The sequence below is a fragment of the Capra hircus genome, chromosome 11 (assembly GCF_001704415.2).
Source record: "Capra hircus breed San Clemente chromosome 11, ASM170441v1, whole genome shotgun sequence".
Taxonomy (NCBI): domain Eukaryota; kingdom Metazoa; phylum Chordata; class Mammalia; order Artiodactyla; family Bovidae; genus Capra; species Capra hircus.
In genome coordinates, this window is record NC_030818.1 from 103,617,048 (window position 1) to 103,634,346 (window position 17,299).

The window sequence follows — 17,299 nt, forward strand, 5'->3', positions numbered from 1 at the left end:
CGACAGAGGATGAGATGGCTGGATGGCATCACCGACTCAATGGACATGGGTTTGGGTGAACTCCGGGAGTTGGGCATGGACAGGGAGGCCTGGCGTGCTGCAGTTCATGGGGTCGCAAAGAGTCGGACACGACTAAGCGACTGAACTGAACTGACTGAACTGAAAAGGCAGCCCAAGAAGTAAGTGAGAAAGTTGTGCACACAGATCAGGGGAGCAGTCCCGGCGGTGACCAGGCGGACGTGACATGCAGCTTATCTCCCGAAGAATCATTTTTATTTCTGAACCGGGTAATGTACCATGTGTTGGTTGCTCAGCCGTGTCTGACTCTGTGACCCCATGGACTGCAGCCTGCCAAGCTTCTCTGTCCATGAGATTCTCCAGGCAAGAATACTGGAGTGGGTTGCCATCTCCTTCTCCAAATGTACAATAAAGACATCAAATAAACATGTAAATAAACCAGAATAACATGTCGCTTTTTAAATCCTGGAGAGGAGAAAAGCCTAAGTTTGACAAAAGATTTTCTTAATATCCCTAAATGGAGGCAAATAAATACGACCCAACGAAGCGCTATGCATGGTTAGAGAGAGCCACGAACAAAGGCAAAAGAAACCGAAACGGGAAAAACGTTTACAGCTCGTGTCACAGGAAACCCTAACTCCCTTAATAATACCTCCTCAGTTCAGTTCAGTCACTCAGTCGTGTCCGACTCTTTGCGACCCCATGAATCGCAGCACCCCAGGCCTCCTTGTCCATCACCAACTCCCGGAGTTCATTCAGACTCACGCCCATCGAGTCAGTGATGCCATCCAGCCATCTTATCCTCCGTCGTCCCCTTCTCCTCCTGCCCCCAATCCCTACCAGCATCAGAGTCTTTTCCAATGAGTCAACTCTTCGCATGAGGTGGCCAAAGTATTGGAGCTTCAGCTTTAGCATCATTCCTTCCAAAGAAATCCCAGGGCTGATCTTCAGAATGGACTGGTTGGATCTCCTTGCAGTCCAAGGGACTCTCAAGAGTCTTCTCCAACACCACAGTTCAAAAGCATCAATTCTTCAGTGCTCAGCCTTCTTTACAGTCCAACTCTCATATCCATACATGACCACAGGAAAAACCATAGCCTTGACTAGATGGACCTTAGTCAGCAAAGTAATGTCTCTGCTTTTGAATATGCTGTCTAGGTTGGTCATAACTTTCCTTCCAAGGAGTAAGCATCTTTTAATTTCATGGCTGCAGTCACCATCTGCAGTGATTTTGGAGCCCCTCAAAAATAAAGTCTGACACTGTTTCCACTGTTTCCCCATCTATTTCCCATGGAGTGATGGGACCGGATGCCATGATCTTCATTTTCTGAATGTTGAGTTTTAAGCCAACTTTTTCACTCTCCACTTTCACTTTCATCAAGAGGCTTTTTAGCTCCTCTTCACTTTCTGCCATAAGGGTGGCGTCATCTGCATATCTGAGCTTATTGATATTTCTCCCGGCAATCTTGATTCCCGCTTGTGCTTCTTCCAGACCTCCTATGACTTAATAAATATGAGCAATTGTTGAATTTTTCTTAAGGGCAAAGTGTGTGAGATGACAATGCATGTTGAAAGGCATTCAGCCTCATGATAGGAAGGGCGGGCAGATAAAGATTGTTTGGGACTCCCTTTCTCACCCACCGGGTGAGCAATGGCGTGTTGGCTGTGCCCTGGTAATAAGCTGTGTGCAGGACCAGGTGAGCAGCAACAATGGCCGTGAGCAGAGCAGGGGTGCGGCAGAATGTGACGTCTGTACATCACTCACAATCTTCTTCCGACTTGTCTGCCTCTGGCGCCCCTCCCTTTTCATCTGAGTATCCCATTAGAGAAAATCTTGGAAGAGAAAGTCCTCTATACCTGAGCCCTCCAATCCTTCTCCAGAACCTTCTTAACCCTCACTAGCCAGCCTTTCACCCTGTGCCTCACTGAAGCTTCCCTACGCAAAGCCTCCAAGAGTCTCAGCTCCCTAATCCGATGTCTTCGTCCTTGTCTGAGTTAACACATCAGCTGCAGTTGAACTCCTCGGGCTCTTTCCCTTTGCTCTTCCTCGTCATGTAGCATGAGAACTGGAGGCTCCAGGCATGGTCCTGAGCTCCCTCCTGCTCCTGCACTCCCCACCCAGGGGCTCCTAGCTGTGCTAGAGCATTAAATACCGTATCTGTGCTGCCGACCCTCTAGTCACATCTGCAGTCTTCACCGCTCTGTGGCCCTGCAGACCAGGAAACTGGAATGGCCATCCCCACTGAGGGCACATCAACCTTTTCATGGCCAAACAGGAGGTACAGGCCCCCATCAGCACACCTCCAAGGGGCACTCTTCCTGTCTGAGGAATGGGCATCACCATGCACCTAAAGGTCTGAGGCTGAGACTCCCCTGGTGGTCTAGGGCTTAAGAATCCACCTTCCAACGCAGGGGATGGGGGTTCAATCCATGGCTGGAGAACTAAGGTCCCAGAGGTCATCACTGCTGTTTAGTCGCTAAGTAGTATCTGTCTCTTTTGCAACCGCATGGACTGTAGCCCGCCAGGCTCCTCTGTCCATGGGGTTTCCCAGGCAAGACTCCTGGAGTGGATTGCCATTTCCTTCTCCAAGGGGTCTTCCTGATTGAGGGACTGGACCCCCATCTCCTGCATTGGCAGGAAGATTCTTTACCACTGAGCCCCAGGGAAGCGCAAGACCCCACATGCTACAGGGCAATTAAACCCACGAGGCACAACTAGAGAGAAGCCTGTGCACCCCAACGGAACGTCCCACATGTCACGAGGAAGACCCTGTGCGTCACAACGAAGAGTCAACGCAGCCCAAAATAAATAAGCGTTAAAAAAAAATCTGAGCCTGGGAATTCCCCAACAATCCAGTGGTTAAGACTCGGGGCTTTCATTGCTGGTCCCAAGCACGAGCCCTGGTTGGCGGCCGTAAAACAAAACAAAACAAAACAAAAAACCCCGAGGCGTCTTTAACACTTCATTTCCTGAATTCAGTTCACCATCGACCGTGTCAGCTCCAACTTCAAGATGTATCCCTGGTCATGTGGGAAAAGGTATGGCAGTTCTTCAAAAGATCAAACATAATTCTTTACCATCCAGCAATTCTGCTCAGGGGCATATACCCCCAAAGAGGTAAAAGCAGAGACTCAAACAGATATTTGGACACCGGTGTTCACAGCAGAATTATTCACAAGAGCCGAAAAGAAGACGCACCCCAACATCCACTGATGGATGATGGATAAAGAAATCGTGGGGCATCAATACTGTGGAACGCGAGCCAGCCTTATAAAGGCTTGTCGTGAGATGCAACAGGGTCTTCCCTGGTGGCTTAGACGGTAAAGAATCTGCCCGCAGTGCAGGGGACCCAGGTTCAATCCCTGGGTTGGGAAGATGCCCTGGAGAAGGAAATGGCAACCCACTCCAGTATTCTTGCTTGGAAAATCCCATGGACAGAGGAGCCTGATGGGCTACAGTCCATGGGATGACAAAGAGTCGGACATGACTGAGTGACTAACACTTTCCCTTTCATGAGAAACAACATGGATGGACTTCAGGGACATCACGCCAAGTGGAGTAAGCCAGTCACCAAGGGCAAATCCTGTAGTTCTGCACTTCTCTGAGGTCCCTAGAGGAGTCACACCCTTAGAGGCAGAAAGTAGGTGGTGGGGGTCAGGGGCCAGGCTGGGATGGAGCACAGAGTTTCCACTTGGGAAGATGAAACATTCTGGAGACGATGGTGGTGATGGCTGCAGAGTGTACTTAATGTCGCTGGAATGTACACTTAAATGTGGTTTAGGTGGTAAGTTTCTTGTTATGTATATTTTACCACAATAATTCTTCAAAAAAAAAAAAGTAGGCTGACAAATGGGGTGGGCTTGGAGGCTCATTTCCTGCTGCTGATGGGGCTCAGTGGCCCGGGTGAGCTGATGGGAGGGTGGGCTGAAGGTGGGTCCTGTCCAGCAAAGCCACATCCCGACCTCGAGGTTCCCACGTTGGCATCTCCCCGGCCCCGAGCAGGATGGCTGGGGGCACTGGGACATGTGTTCTGACTCTTTTCGTCCCTTCTCTCAATGGTGTTTGGCACACAGATCTGGATGGAATCTTCTCAGCCCACACCTTGTACAGCCCAGCTGCCCCGTGGCTCAGAGCTGGAAGCTGGTCTGGGTTCCTGGCACATCCCAGCTGACTTCCTGAGCCCCCGACGCCTCACACACCTCTGAAACAGAGCGGGCTGCACAGGTGAGCCTCAAAAGACCGTTTTGGGGCAAAGTGCAAGAAGCTCTCCTGTGCTCCCACAAAGGCGTAGGGCCAGCAGCTCAGGACCGGGAAGTGAGCCGCGGAAGGGTGGGAGCAGCGAGGTGAGCTGGACCAGAGAGAGGAGGGAGAGACCGGATGATGCAGAGGCCATGGAAAACTCCTGGCGTTGGAGGATCCAGGGAGACTGGGAGCTGGGCCGCCAGGCCTCGGGACTGGACTGGATAAGGCACTTGGGCATGATGACAGGCAAGGCGCCATGGTGTTTGTCCTGAGTCGCACATCCAGGGAGGGAGAGGGTGTGGGGATGGAGTAGGGAAGAGGTCTCGAAGGCTGCACTTCCCTGACAGGTTCTCGAAATCTGTGTGCCCTGACACCACCAAACCACACCCAAAGGTGTCCCCGGGCTGCTGCTGACAGGTCAAGTGAAATGAACAGAGAACACTTTATCAACCACTAACCAAGGAAGTGATTTAAAGCCAGAGATTTTTAATTTCAAATATTCAAAGCAAGATCAAACCAGTCAATCCTAAAGGAAAGCAATCCTGAATATTCATTGGAAGGACTGATGCTTCCAATACTTTGGAGCCGACTCACGGGAAAAAGCCTTGATGCTAGGCAAGATTGAGGGCAGGAGAAGAAGGGGACAACAGGGGATGACATGGCTGGATGGCATCACTGACTCGACGGACGTAAGTTTGAGCAAGCTCCAGCAGGTGGTGAGGGACAGGGAGGCCGGGCAGGCTGCCGTCCATGGGATCAAAAAGTCAGACATGACTTGGTGAGTGAACGACAATTCACAGGGCCTCAGGTGTCCCCTAGGCCACCCTGAACTTCCTCCTTGGAAACAAAGCTCCTCCTTTCTTAGTGCTCAGGGGAGGGGAGGAAATAGAGGGCTTTGCAGAGGAGGGTGTGGGCGTCATTGTCCCACAAGAATTCATTACAGGAGCTCCAGCCCGGGAGGAACTTTGCATAGAAGGAATAGCTTTGCCCAAAGTCATGTAGAACTCACGGCAATGTCAGGGCTCAGATCCAGGCCAGGGTACCCACCTGCCTGGCTTGCTGGAGACCAGTGGAGTCCCTGTTCAGACTAAATGCCTAAACAAGGAGGGAAAGAAAGTAAAAGTGTTAGTCACTCTGTTGTGTCCGATCCTTTGGGACCCCATGGACTGTAGCCCGCCAGGCTCCTCTGTCCCTGGGCTTCTCCAGGCAAGAATACTGGAGTGGGTTGCCGTTTCCTTCTCCAGGGGATCTTCCTGACCCAGGGATTGAACCCGGGCCTCCCGCACTGAGGGCAGACTCTACTGTCTGAGCCACCAGGGAATCCAAGGGAGAGTGGGCAATGCCCCAAATCTCATTAGGTAAGAAGGAAATTCAGAGGACACCCTGACCCTCTTCTGATAATAGCCTTCTGGTAAATGTCTCCAGGATGGATTTCATTTCTAGAAGCGTTCTTAAGTGAAAATGAAGTCACTCAGTCGTGCCCGACTCTTAGCGACCCCATGGACTGCAGCCTACCAGGCTCCTCCGTCCATGGGATTCTCCAGGTAAGAGTACTGGAGTGGGGTGCCAGAAGCGTTCTTAGTTGCAGGTTAATCAACATGGAAGGATCCTCTTCTAAGACAGAAGAAACATCTCTGGAATGTATCCTTAAAAAATTGGACATTTTAAAAATAGATGGGCAGAAAAGGGAAAAAAACTTGAAGTCTACAGGAATTACCTGGCATTTAGATACGCTGGGGCTATGGAGAAAAATGACCTGAAAATAGGTCTCTAAATTACAATACTATCTTGGAATTGGATCTTTACTGTTGCAAGATGGGAAGATGAACTGAGGTTCTGTATGTCCAAGACTTCACGGTCCTTTACCAAAACCCCACTGGATGTGTCTCCTGTAGCGAAAAGCCGGGGGAGTCGTAAAGCACTCCCAACACGTTAGGTGACCTCCTTCTAACCCTCCCCAATCTTTCCCCTGCTTCTCCAGAGCCACCGGCTTCCCCAGAGGCACCGGCTTCCGCAGATCCCTCTGACCAAGCCCTCACTCCACCTATGTTCCTTTATACTCTCCGTTACCCCAGGAGGGAGAGACTAGTCCCTCGGGGTGATTCATAATGGGACTTCCTATAAGCCAGAGTCGGGAATGTCCTGTTCAGGCAGTTGGTGAAGGACAGGGAGGCCTGGCGTGCCGCACTCCATGGGGTCGCAAAGAGTGGGACACAACTGAGCGACTGAACTGAACTAACTTAGGAATGTGGCAAATGGCAAAAGGACAGTCCAAGCAGAGGACGTGTACCCTTCTCTTTAACCAACTTAACCCAAGGCAAACAGCGACTGAGCCAGTTTTCTGAAGACCTAGGAAGTTTGTTGAAAGGTTTCAGGCCCTAACTCTGGCCTTTAACTTGGAAGGGTGTCCAAACAGTCTTATCTACTTGCTGTACCCTTGAGGAAAAACAGAGAGTCTGGGCGGCAGCCCAGGGGCACACTGACCAGGCACCAACCCGAACGTTTTGATATGGGTGGAGACGCAGTCTCAAATCGGGAATCCCGAGGCTACTGTAATACCCAGGAGGGAACAGAAGCCGGGGAGCACTTGCTACCGTGGGTATTAGAAGGGATGAGAAAGTACATCAAAAAGTCATTTAACTATGAAAAGGCTAAAGGAGCAACCCAAGAAGGGAAAGAAAACCCAGCCCTATGTCAGGGACGGCTTGTGGTTTTCAAAAAAAATCTGCTGACCTGGATCCATCCATTCCTGAGGGCAGTCCCGGCTGGGACAACATTTTATCAGCCATCCTGCCCCTGATAGCAGGCAGAAACTCCAAAAGTTACAATTCGGCCCACAAACCCCGATGCCCCAGCCCCTAGAGGAGACCTCTGGGCTATTTACTAATCCAGATCAAACCGAGGAGGAAGAGAGAACCTGGCGTGCAAACAGGCTGGCCAGGGCCCAGGCTAAACTGATGGCCATGCTGTTAGCCGTGCGACCTCAGGACAACCCAAGGGGCCACGGAAGTTTAACTGTCCTCCTGGAGGTAAAGCCGGCAGGGTTGAGTGCTTCAAATACAAGTCAACTGGCCACCGGGCCAAAAGTGCCAAAAAGAACCCTCTGGTCCGTGCCAAGTCTGTATATGGTCATTGGAGGTGGGACTATCCCCAGTCCCAAAGGGGAAGGGGGCTCCCACTCCCGAGTCAGCTGTGCTGGACGACTAAGGCTGCTTGGGGATTCTGGTGACTCCTCTCAACAAGCTGTCTCCATCAAGAAGCCGTGGGTGGTCCTTGACGTGGCAGGTAAGAAGACTGACTTTTTAAAGCAATACGGGAGCCACTTACCCTGTCCTGATTTCTCCCTCTGGACCTCTTTCCTCTAAAACCTACACAGCAACAGCTGTTGACGGAAAATCTTGAAGCAGTTACTCCCCTGGGCCTCTCACACGCTTCTGCGGCTGCGCTTGAGCTTCCTACCCCACTACTGGAAAGTGAAGTCGCTCAGTCGTGTCCGACTCTCTGCGACCCCATGGACTGTAGCCCACCAGGCTCCTCCGTCCACAGGATTTTCCAGGCTAGAGTACTGGAGTGGGTTGCCATTTCCTTTTCCAGAGGATCTTCCCGACCCAGGGGTCGAACCTGGGTCTCCCACATTGTAGGCAGACACTTTACTGTCTGAGCCACCAGGGAAGTTCTCCCCACTACTGGGGAGAGACCATAATATGGCTCCCTCTCAGCCATATGACAATTAGGAGACCCCAGGCAACCCCTGTTCTTGACTCTGAATAAGAAAGATCACTCACAAGAGCAAGGTCCTATTCCCTGAAGTTTGGGGCAAAAGAATCCTTGGGAAGTCTATAAATATCCAATCTGTAAAAACTAACCTTAAGCCAGAAGCCGCTTATCCTAACAAGACATAAAGTTGGGAGCAAAAAAAGTTTGTGACAGCTCCCAGATAAATTCTGAAACCGTGGCCTCTTAGTACCCCATCAGTCTCCATAGTGAGCAAGTGTTGGTCTCTCAGCCGGGTCTGACTCTGCGACCCCATGGACGGTAGCCCGCCAGGCTCCTCTGTCCGTGGAATTCTCCAGGCAAGAATGCTGGAGTGAGTAGCCACTCTCTTCTCTGGTGGATCTTCCCAACCCAGGGATCGAACTGGGGTCTCCTGCATTGCAGGCAGATTCTTCACTGTCTGAGCCACCAGGGAAGCCCCATGCAATATCCTAATTCTGCCAGTTGCTAAGTCAGTGGGGGAATATTGAATAGTCCAAGACCTGTACACAGAACTGTACACAGGGGGCGGTCCCTCTCAGTCCCTGCGTGGCCAGCCCTTCTATTGGTCCAGATTCCTGGAGAAGCCAAGCAGCTTACTGCGCTTGCCCTCAAGAGCGCTCTCTTTGGAATCCCATTTCATCCCTCCTCTCAGTGTCTGTTTGCCTTTGAGTGAACTGACCCCCGGTGGGGCCCAGTGCAGCAATATGCCTGGGCAGCGCGGCCTCAGGGGTTTCAAGGCGGCCCACACTTGTTTGCCCAGGCCCTAGGGAAAGAACGGAGGGAAACACACCCCAAAGAAGAGGCTATTCTACAGTATGCAGACAGCATGTTAATATGGAATCCCACCACGGAGGCCTCAGATCAGAAGAGCACCGAAGCCCTTAATTTCCTTGAGACCTGGGTTCACAAGTTCTTCCAAATGAAGGCACAGCTCTCAAAACAACAAGTCAAATATCTGAGATATGTTATAAACCCCGGAAGCAGACAGCTACCTCCAGATAGAAAACAGCCTATCTTAGGCCTGAGCCATGGGCAGCAAAGCGAAAACTCTCAGTTTATCCAAGGGAACAGCAGGGCAGATTGGGAGGCAAAGAAAACAGCCCCGAGGCCCATGCCAGCTAGAACCGACACTGGGAAAGCCTCGGCCTCAGCAGACACTCAGTCACCAACGCCTGTTGCTCAGTACAGCTGGGGAGACTGGAGAGCGGCATGCTAGTCTGTTCTCTTGGATCCTACAAGCCATAAGGAGCTGTCTGCCGGGGGGTTTTCACTTTCACAGCCCTTTTCTTTTCAGTCGACGTTGATTCATGCCATATCTCTTCTAGCGCTCCACTGTCTTCCCAAGTGTCGCAAACCTGTGACTTTTCGGCCCAAGATGGACACCTGGAACCAACAGGGCCAGATCTCCCATTCTAAAAGTAGAGAAACACGTTAAACTTTAATCCTGATATAGACAGAAACATACACCCAAGCAGAATGACCTCATGGCAGGGATGGCGTCATCCACTGACTGGTCAACAGCTAAGGGAGCCTCTCAAAGCTCACCTGACCCTCCCTGTCCAGGCCCTTCAGTGACTATCGTTCTTCTTCTTTCTCGCCCTTGTTTCTTTAACCTTTTGATTACGTTTGTGTCTACTGGGCTCCAAAGTTTGAAGTAAGGCTCATGATGGCTCAAAGAGTTCAACCCATTCCTGTGGAGGGCGGTTCAGGTCCCTGCAGGTCCTTGGAAAAGTCAGCAAGGGACTTCTATACCTCCAGAGAAACCTACGGTCTCTGGGAAGACCAGCAGGAAGAAGTTTCAGAAGGAGAGACCTTCGGTCCCCTACCCCTTACGAATAAGGGTGTAGAGTCTCTGGGTGGGAAGTGAGACAGGCTGGGACCCGGAGCCCTTTTCTGCAATACTTGCACCTAGACACGCCTCTCCTCTAGCAACAAGACACAGAGAAACTCTACGGCACTGAAAATGACTTCATGCGTGCACAGCTGGGGTAAATTCTGGACAAAAGATACAAAAAAAACCCAAACCAACCCTTAGTTATCACCTCGGAAAAGTCAGGAACCAACACAGGGGATGGGGAGCAAAAGCCAGGTAGCCCGCATGCGCCCTGCTCACAACAGCACCTGAGGGGTGGGCAGGCCATCCCTGCAGTCCCACGCCTGGACACACCCGTACCCTCAGCCCACAGAAGGAACAAGCTTGCCCACCCCCACCCCCCCTCAGTAAGCGAGCAAGCAAGGGAATCTGTCACTTCTCACTGCCCTCTGTTGCTGCAGAGCCCCCAGTAAAACCTTGCCTGAACTTCTCTGGCCTCTGGTCAATCTCTACTGTCCGGCCTCTGGTCAGTTTCTGTTGACTGGGAAAGGCCAAGAGCCCTGGTCCCCACGGCTCCCACGCACCACCCTCCTAGGGGCCTCTCTGCTTTGGTCATGAAGAGCAGACTCTGAGGACACATGGCTTAAGGGAACCAGTACAAACTTGAACCACTTGAGCCGGGAACACCCAGTCTGTCTGGGAAAAGGATTTCCTCCAGGAGCCCTGCCCTGAGACCCAGCCTGCGCCAACTCAGTCTGCCTCCTTCCATCAGTGAAAAACAACTTCTGCGTCAACTGTCAGAAAAAAGAGGTGGCCGCGCGCCCGGTCTTCCGAGAGATGTGTGCCCCCCCAGGCACCCAGGGGCTCCTGTGAGCAGGCAGAGGACTGGGTCCTGCTCCCACTGATCCCCTGAAGGATGGCGGGAGTCCCGGGTCCCTCCCTACCTCTCTCCGCCAGTCAAGCAAGGGGAGACTCCAGGGGCTGGGGTTTGACTGCAGCCCTGGTTAGAACCCAGGAGAAGGGGACCCACAGAGCCGGTTTTCCAGTTCATGCCTCGGGCTACTGCTCTGGCAGGCTCAGTGCAACAGGCCCCTGATGCGGTGAATGAACAGTGCCTGGGCCGGCCCGGGGCACACGCACACAAGTCAGGTCCCAGTGTCCCGGCCCGCCCCCAGGAGCGGCCCTGGCTGCAGGGTGCCCCCTCCCGCCCCTGGCTGCAGGGTGCCCCCCTACCCACCCCCCAGCTACAGGGTGCCCCCTTCCCCCCCTGGCTGCAGGGTGCCCCCCTACCCTACCCCCCGGCTGCAGGGTGCCCCCTTCCCCCCTCCGGCTGCAGGGTGCTCCCAGGAGCGGCCCCTGGCTGCAGGGTGTCTCCCTTTCCCCCCCGGCTGCAGGGTGCCCCTCTTCACCCCCTGGCTGCAGGGTGCCCCCCTCCCCCCTCCCCTGGCTGCAGGGTGCCCCCCTTCCCCCCCCCCCGGCCGGCTGCAGGGTGCCCCCCTTCCCCCAGCCCCCCCCAGCTGGAGCTTGCACTGCGGGTGCTCACTGAGCTGGGCTCTATGTAGGGGGCACATGAATGGCCCTGTGTGCGGCTCCTGAGGCGTCCAGGTGCCTGGCAGTCCACTTGCCCGCAGAGCCTGGGTTTTGCATGGGCAGTCACAGGAGCTGGGCTGGCCCACCCAGGGCTTGGGAGGGTGGGGATGAGAGCAGGCGGTTCCCACGAGAGAGAGGATGATTGCCAGGAAGCCACAGGGTGGGGCGGGAGGGGGCCAGGCTGAGCCTCCACCCCCCACCCCGGGGGCACAGAGTACCCTAGCGACGCGCGCCCCTTCCTCCTCCTCTCCCACTCTGGTCTGTTCCCCTCTGCCTCTCAACCCCCAGCCTCACAGGTGGCCTTGGTTGACGCTTGTTGCATGGGGTTAGGGCTGGGCTGGGCTCTGCCATCCAGGACGCAGGCTGTGCCTACAGAGCTTCCTTGCCCCTTGGCCAGCTCCTCCTTCCCTCCCTCGCTCCCTCCCTGCTTCCTGCTCTGACCCCGCCCCCACCAACCCCCCACTCCCCAGATGTCCTGGGTTCCAACTTCCCACACTGGCCCTGTCAGAGACTTTGACCAGGGAGGGGCTTTGACCGAGCAGTGTTCGCAGCAGAAGAAGTCCTTCACTGACCACCGGCTCCCTCCTCTGGGGCCCAGACAAGTGGAGGAAAGAGAGAGAGCTCCGGAGATGCGGCTGTTGGGGGTGCTTCTACCTGGGGGAGACCTGGCCGTCGAATCAGGACAGCTGCCCTCGAGGGTCTGCCCTCCACCTCCACCACCCTGGGCACGTCCAGCCTCCCCTGTCTGTGGAATTCCCCAGGCAAGAATACTGGAGTGGGTAGCCATTCCCTTCTCCAGGGGATCTTTCCTGCCCCGGGACTGAGCCCCGGTCTCCTGCATGGCAGGTGGATTCTCTACCCACATGAGCCAGCAGAGAAGCCCTACTTCCCTGGGAGACATCACCGTTCCTGCCGGCGACCATCCACCACACACGCAAAGCCTTCTCCGCACCCATCTCCCGGTTCAGGACCGCCGGCTCTGACCCCGCTGGGCACGCTTGGCCAGATGGTCAGATCCCTTGAGAGGTGCCCACAGCCCTGTTCCTGGAGCCCTTGGCCCTCCCCACTCACCTCTGGGATCCATGGCTCCTGGGAGGACCTGCGAGCTGGGTGCTTGTAGACAGAGGCCGGGGATGGGAGGCTGTGGTCAGCGCAGCAGAAGCTGAAGGGAGCTCCGACCTCAGGCTCAGAGCCAGAGCTGAGGTCTGAGGTCCAGCCCCTTCCCCAGGGCCAATCCTGCTTGCCTGTTTGGGGTGGGAGGGGCCTCAGCAGCTCACCTGTTTGCCCAGATCTGCCCAGGGCCGCCAGCCAGGTCAGTCCCACGATGGAAACCAGACTTGTTGGCTGGATGCCCAAAGCTGGCTGCCCCTCGCAGCTTGGGGGCAGCGTTCTGCCCACACCTCAGATTACAGAGGAGCCCCCTGGGCTGCTCCCCCTGCTCGCAGGGCCAAGCTCTGCCCTGCGCTCTGGCCCTCAGCCCGGTGAGGGGTGTGGGTGGTAGACCCCTGCTTGCCTCACCCCCACACCCCCCTTGGCCGTCACCCTGGGGACTGCTTTTCTCAAACACCTGGTGCCTCACCCACCTGACGCTGAACAGCCCGGAGGCCCTGGACACTCACTGGGCCCCATCATCCTCTCTGGAGGAAGCTTCTGTTTCCAGAGAATTCCAGCATTCGGCGGTAAAGAGGAGCTTCAGTGAAGTTGTCTCCTGTGTCTTCTGGGGAGGTCCATCTGGGGAGCGGGAACCTCAGGCCAGTGGGCCTCATTCAGAAATCCAACACGGCCCAGCTCACCAGCTCAGAGAGGGGCAGAGGAGATGGCAGCCCTCTCTCTGCCCCCTCCCCCAGCTCACGCTTCGTGTTCGGTCCCACCCTACCCCCAGCCGAGGGAGGGGGACTAGGGAACCAGGCTGGATGGGGAGCAGCCTCCTGAACAGTGGCTCACAGGCTCAACCTACAACCTGGATGCTCTCCCCTCTCTAGCTTCCATCCCTGGGTGCCGGCCACCGGGGAAGGAGGAGAGGGTCCTTCCACCAGCATCCCAAGGGAAGGTCCTAGCCTTTGCTGAGCCCGGCTGGGAGAGCCACAGGAAAAGACTGAAATCATGCCATTTACAGCAACATGGATGGACCCAGAGATGATCACACTGAGTGAAGCAACAGAAGGACAAATATCACATGATCTCACTTATATGCGGCATCTAAAAAACGATACAGATGAACTTCTTTACAAAGCAGAAATAGACTCACAGACATAGAAAACAAATTCATGGTTACCAAAGAGGAAAGGATGGGAGAGGGATAAATTAGGAGTCTGAGACTAGCACATATACACACTATTGTATATAAAAGAGATAACCAACAAGGACTTACTGTATATCACAGGGAACTTGACTCAATATCTTGTAGTAACCTATAATAGAAAAGAATCTAACATATATATACGAATTCTAAAGATTCAGTGTATTATATATATATATATATGAATCACAAAGATTATATATATGAATCTTTTCTGTATACCTGAAACTAACACATTGTTCAGTTCAGTTCAGTCGCTCAGTCGTGTCCGACTCTTTGCAACCCCATGAATCGCAGCACGCCAGGCCTCCCTGTCCATCACCAACTCCCGGAGTTCACTCAGACTCACGTCCATTGAGCTGGTGATGCCATCCAGCCATCTCATCCTCTGTCGTCCCCTTCTCCTCCTGCCCCCAATCCCTCCCAGCATCAGAGTCTTTTCCAATGAGTCAACTCTTCTCATGAGGCAGCCAAAGTACTGGAGCTTCAGCTTTAGCATCATTCCTTCCAAAGATATCCCAGGGCTGATCTCCTTCAGAATGGACTGGTTGGATCTCCTTGCAGTCCAAGGGACTCTCAAGAGTCTTCTCCAACACCACAGTTCAAAAGCATCAATTCTTCGGTGCTCAGCCTTCTTCATAGTCCAGCTCTCACATCCATACATGACTACAGGAAAAACCATAGTCTTGACTAGACGGACCTTAGTCGGCAAAGTAATGTCTCTGCTTTTGAATATACTATCTAGGTTGGTCATAACTTTTCTTCCAAGGAGTAAGCGTCTTTTAATTTCATGGCTGCAGTCACCATCTGCAGTGATTTTGGAGCCCAAAAAATAAAGTCTGACATTGTTTCCACTGTTTCCCCATCTATTTCCCAGGAAGTGATGAGACCGGATGCCATGATCTTCGTTTTCTGAATGTTGAGATTTAAGCCAACTTTTTCACTCTCCTCTTTCACTTTCATCAAGAGGCTTTCTAGTTCCTCTTCACTTTCTGCCATAAGGGTGGTGTCATCTGCATATCTGAGGTTATTGATATTTCTCCCGGCAATCTGGATTCCAGCTTGTGTTTCTTCCAGTCCAGCGTTTCTCATGATGTACTCTGCATAGAAGTTAAATAAGCAGGGTGACAATATACAGCCTTGACATACTCCTTTTCCTATTTGGAACCAGTCTGTTGTTCCATGTCCAGTTCTAACTGCTGCTTCCTGACCTGCATACAGATTTCTCAAGAGGCAGGTCAGGTGGTCTGGTATTCCCATCTCTTTCAGAATTTTCCACAGTTTATTGTGATCCACACAGTCAAAGGCTTTGGCATAGTCAATAAAGCAGAAATAGATGGTTTTCTGGAACTCTCTTGCTTTTTCCATGATCCAGCGGATGTTGGCAATTTGATCTCTGGTTCCTCTGCCTTTTCTAAAACCAGCTTGAACATCAGGGAGTTCACGGTTCACGTATTGCTGAAGCCTGGCTTGGAGAATTTTGAGCATTACTTTACTAGTATGTGAGATGAGTGCAACTGTGCGGTAGTTTGAGCATTCTTTGGCATTGCCTTTCTTTGGGATTGGAATGAAAACTGACCTTTTCCAGTGGCCACTGCTGAGTTTTCCAAATTTGCTGGCATATTGAGTGCAGCACTTTCACAGCATCATCTTTCAGGATTTGAAACAGCTCAACTGGAATTCCATTACCTCCACTAGCTCCATTCATAGCGATGCTTTCCAAGGCCCACTTGACTTCACATTCCAGGATGTCTGGCTCTAGGTGAGTGATCACACCATCGTGATTAACTGGGTAGTGAAGATCTTTTTTGTGCAGTTCTTCCGTGTATTCTTGCCACCTCTTCTTACACATTGTAAATCAACTATATTTCAATAAAATTTTTTTTAAAAAAGAGTTGACTGAAAATCAACGGTCACCTTTACCTCATACCATATACACGAAAGTTAAATCCCTTTTTAGTTAATTTTTGTGAGCCTAGATGTAAGAGCTCATAAATAAAAGCTCTCAGGGGAAAACAGGTCTCTTGACTTGGACTCAGTGGTGGGCTGTTAGATGTGCCTCCAGAAGCATAAGAAGGAAAGAGAGACAGTGAGCTGGGCTTCATCTGGAGTCTAAGCTTTTGTGCAGCAAAGAACACTCCTGAGAGCGGGAAAGCAACCGCAGGACGGAGGGCGGGATACTTGCAAACTGTAAATCTGATAAGTAGCCAGTGTCCGGAATGTATAAGGAACCTTTAGGACGCAGCAAACAGCACTCACTTTCAGAATGGACGATTCTCAAAATACACATTGCCAATAAGCACGTGAAGAGATGCTCAGCCCCCCAGCCATCAACGACACTCACACACATCAAAGCCACAGTGAGACAGCCCTTCACACCAAATCCAAATGAGAAGGGAAATTGGCAAGTGATGTGAGGGTGTGGAGAGGTCGGAACCCTCACGCTTTGCATGGGAATGGGAAGTGGTGCAGTCGCCGTGGTAAACTGTTTGGCAGTTCCCCTAAAACGTAAACGCAGAATTATCCCATGACCCAGCAATTCCACTCCTCGGTATGGACCCAAAGTAATTGAAAACAGATACAAAGACAAGTACACGCACCCAAACGTTCACAGCAACACTGTTCACAGTAGCCAAAAGGTAGAAAGAACCCCAGTGTCCATCAACAGATGAATGGTTAAACAGTGTGGTCTACTCTAACCACGGAGTGTTATTCAGCCATAACAAAGAATGAAGTATTGATACATGCCACCTCGTGGATGGACCTCAAAAAACAATGTGATCAGTTAAAGAAACGAGACACAAAGACCCAGATCAATCACATAATTCCACTTATAAGAAGTATTCAGAAGAGGGGAGTCTGTAGAGATGAACCCAGACTGGTGGTCAGCGGGCGAGGACTAGGAGGGAACGGGGAGTGACTGTTTGCTGGGTCCTGGATCTTTTTAGGGTGCGATGAAAACGTTCTGGGCAAAATTCAGACAATGGCTCCACAGGATTGTGAATCGACTAGGTGCCACTGAGTTGCACACTTTAAAATTACTGATGTTGTGTGTGAGCTTCCTCTTCACACTTTTTGAAAAATCGACCGTGTTGTATTTTCTACCACAGGCTCGTGATGAATAAATAAGGATATTTGCTTTCCCAGAAACCACGTCTCCCAGTTCCTGGGACTGGGTTTTTCTTACCAGGAGAAGTTTGGGCTTTGATGGGTCTGGCGGGGGACGTGGGGAGAGGCAGAGGGAGGGTCTCCAGTGCTCGCCAAGCCTGGCATGGCCAGACATCTGCTGGGGGCACGTGCAAGAGCACCCGTGGGGCTGGACACTGAGATCAAGGCCTGGGGAACAGAGCGTGGGACCCCGGAGGCCCAGCCTGAGGTCAGGGCCGAGGACGCCCGCGCGGCTGCAGGAGCAGCGGTTAGCACGCGGCCAGGAGAGAGAGGAATGGGGCGTGCTCACGGGGCGGTGACTCAAGCTGGGTCGAAGTTCCAAATACTAAGCACACAGGTGGGGCAGAGCCTGACTCAGTGGAAATTAAGGGAAAATAAAGGTGACCTTGCTCAAGCCCGGCTGCCAAGGAGC

At 52.6% G+C, this 17,299-nt stretch overlaps 1 protein-coding gene across 5 annotated transcripts in view; it reads right to left on the bottom strand.

Moving 5' to 3' along the window:
• Nucleotides 1-12,810, bottom strand: part of ABO (ABO blood group (transferase A, alpha 1-3-N-acetylgalactosaminyltransferase; transferase B, alpha 1-3-galactosyltransferase)) — a 36,530-nt gene extending 23,720 nt beyond the window's left edge. For 3 of the 5 annotated variants that reach the window (XM_018056135.1, XM_018056138.1, XM_018056134.1), the window contains exon 1: nucleotides 12,492-12,810. Coding sequence is in view for 2 of the 5 variants with exons in the window: in XM_018056137.1 (XP_017911626.1) it covers nucleotides 12,492-12,504 (13 nt within the window). In the remaining 3 variants the exon portion in view is untranslated. The remainder of the gene's footprint in view (nucleotides 1-12,491) is intronic. The other 2 variants (XM_018056137.1, XM_018056136.1) reach the window with 1 other exon arrangement.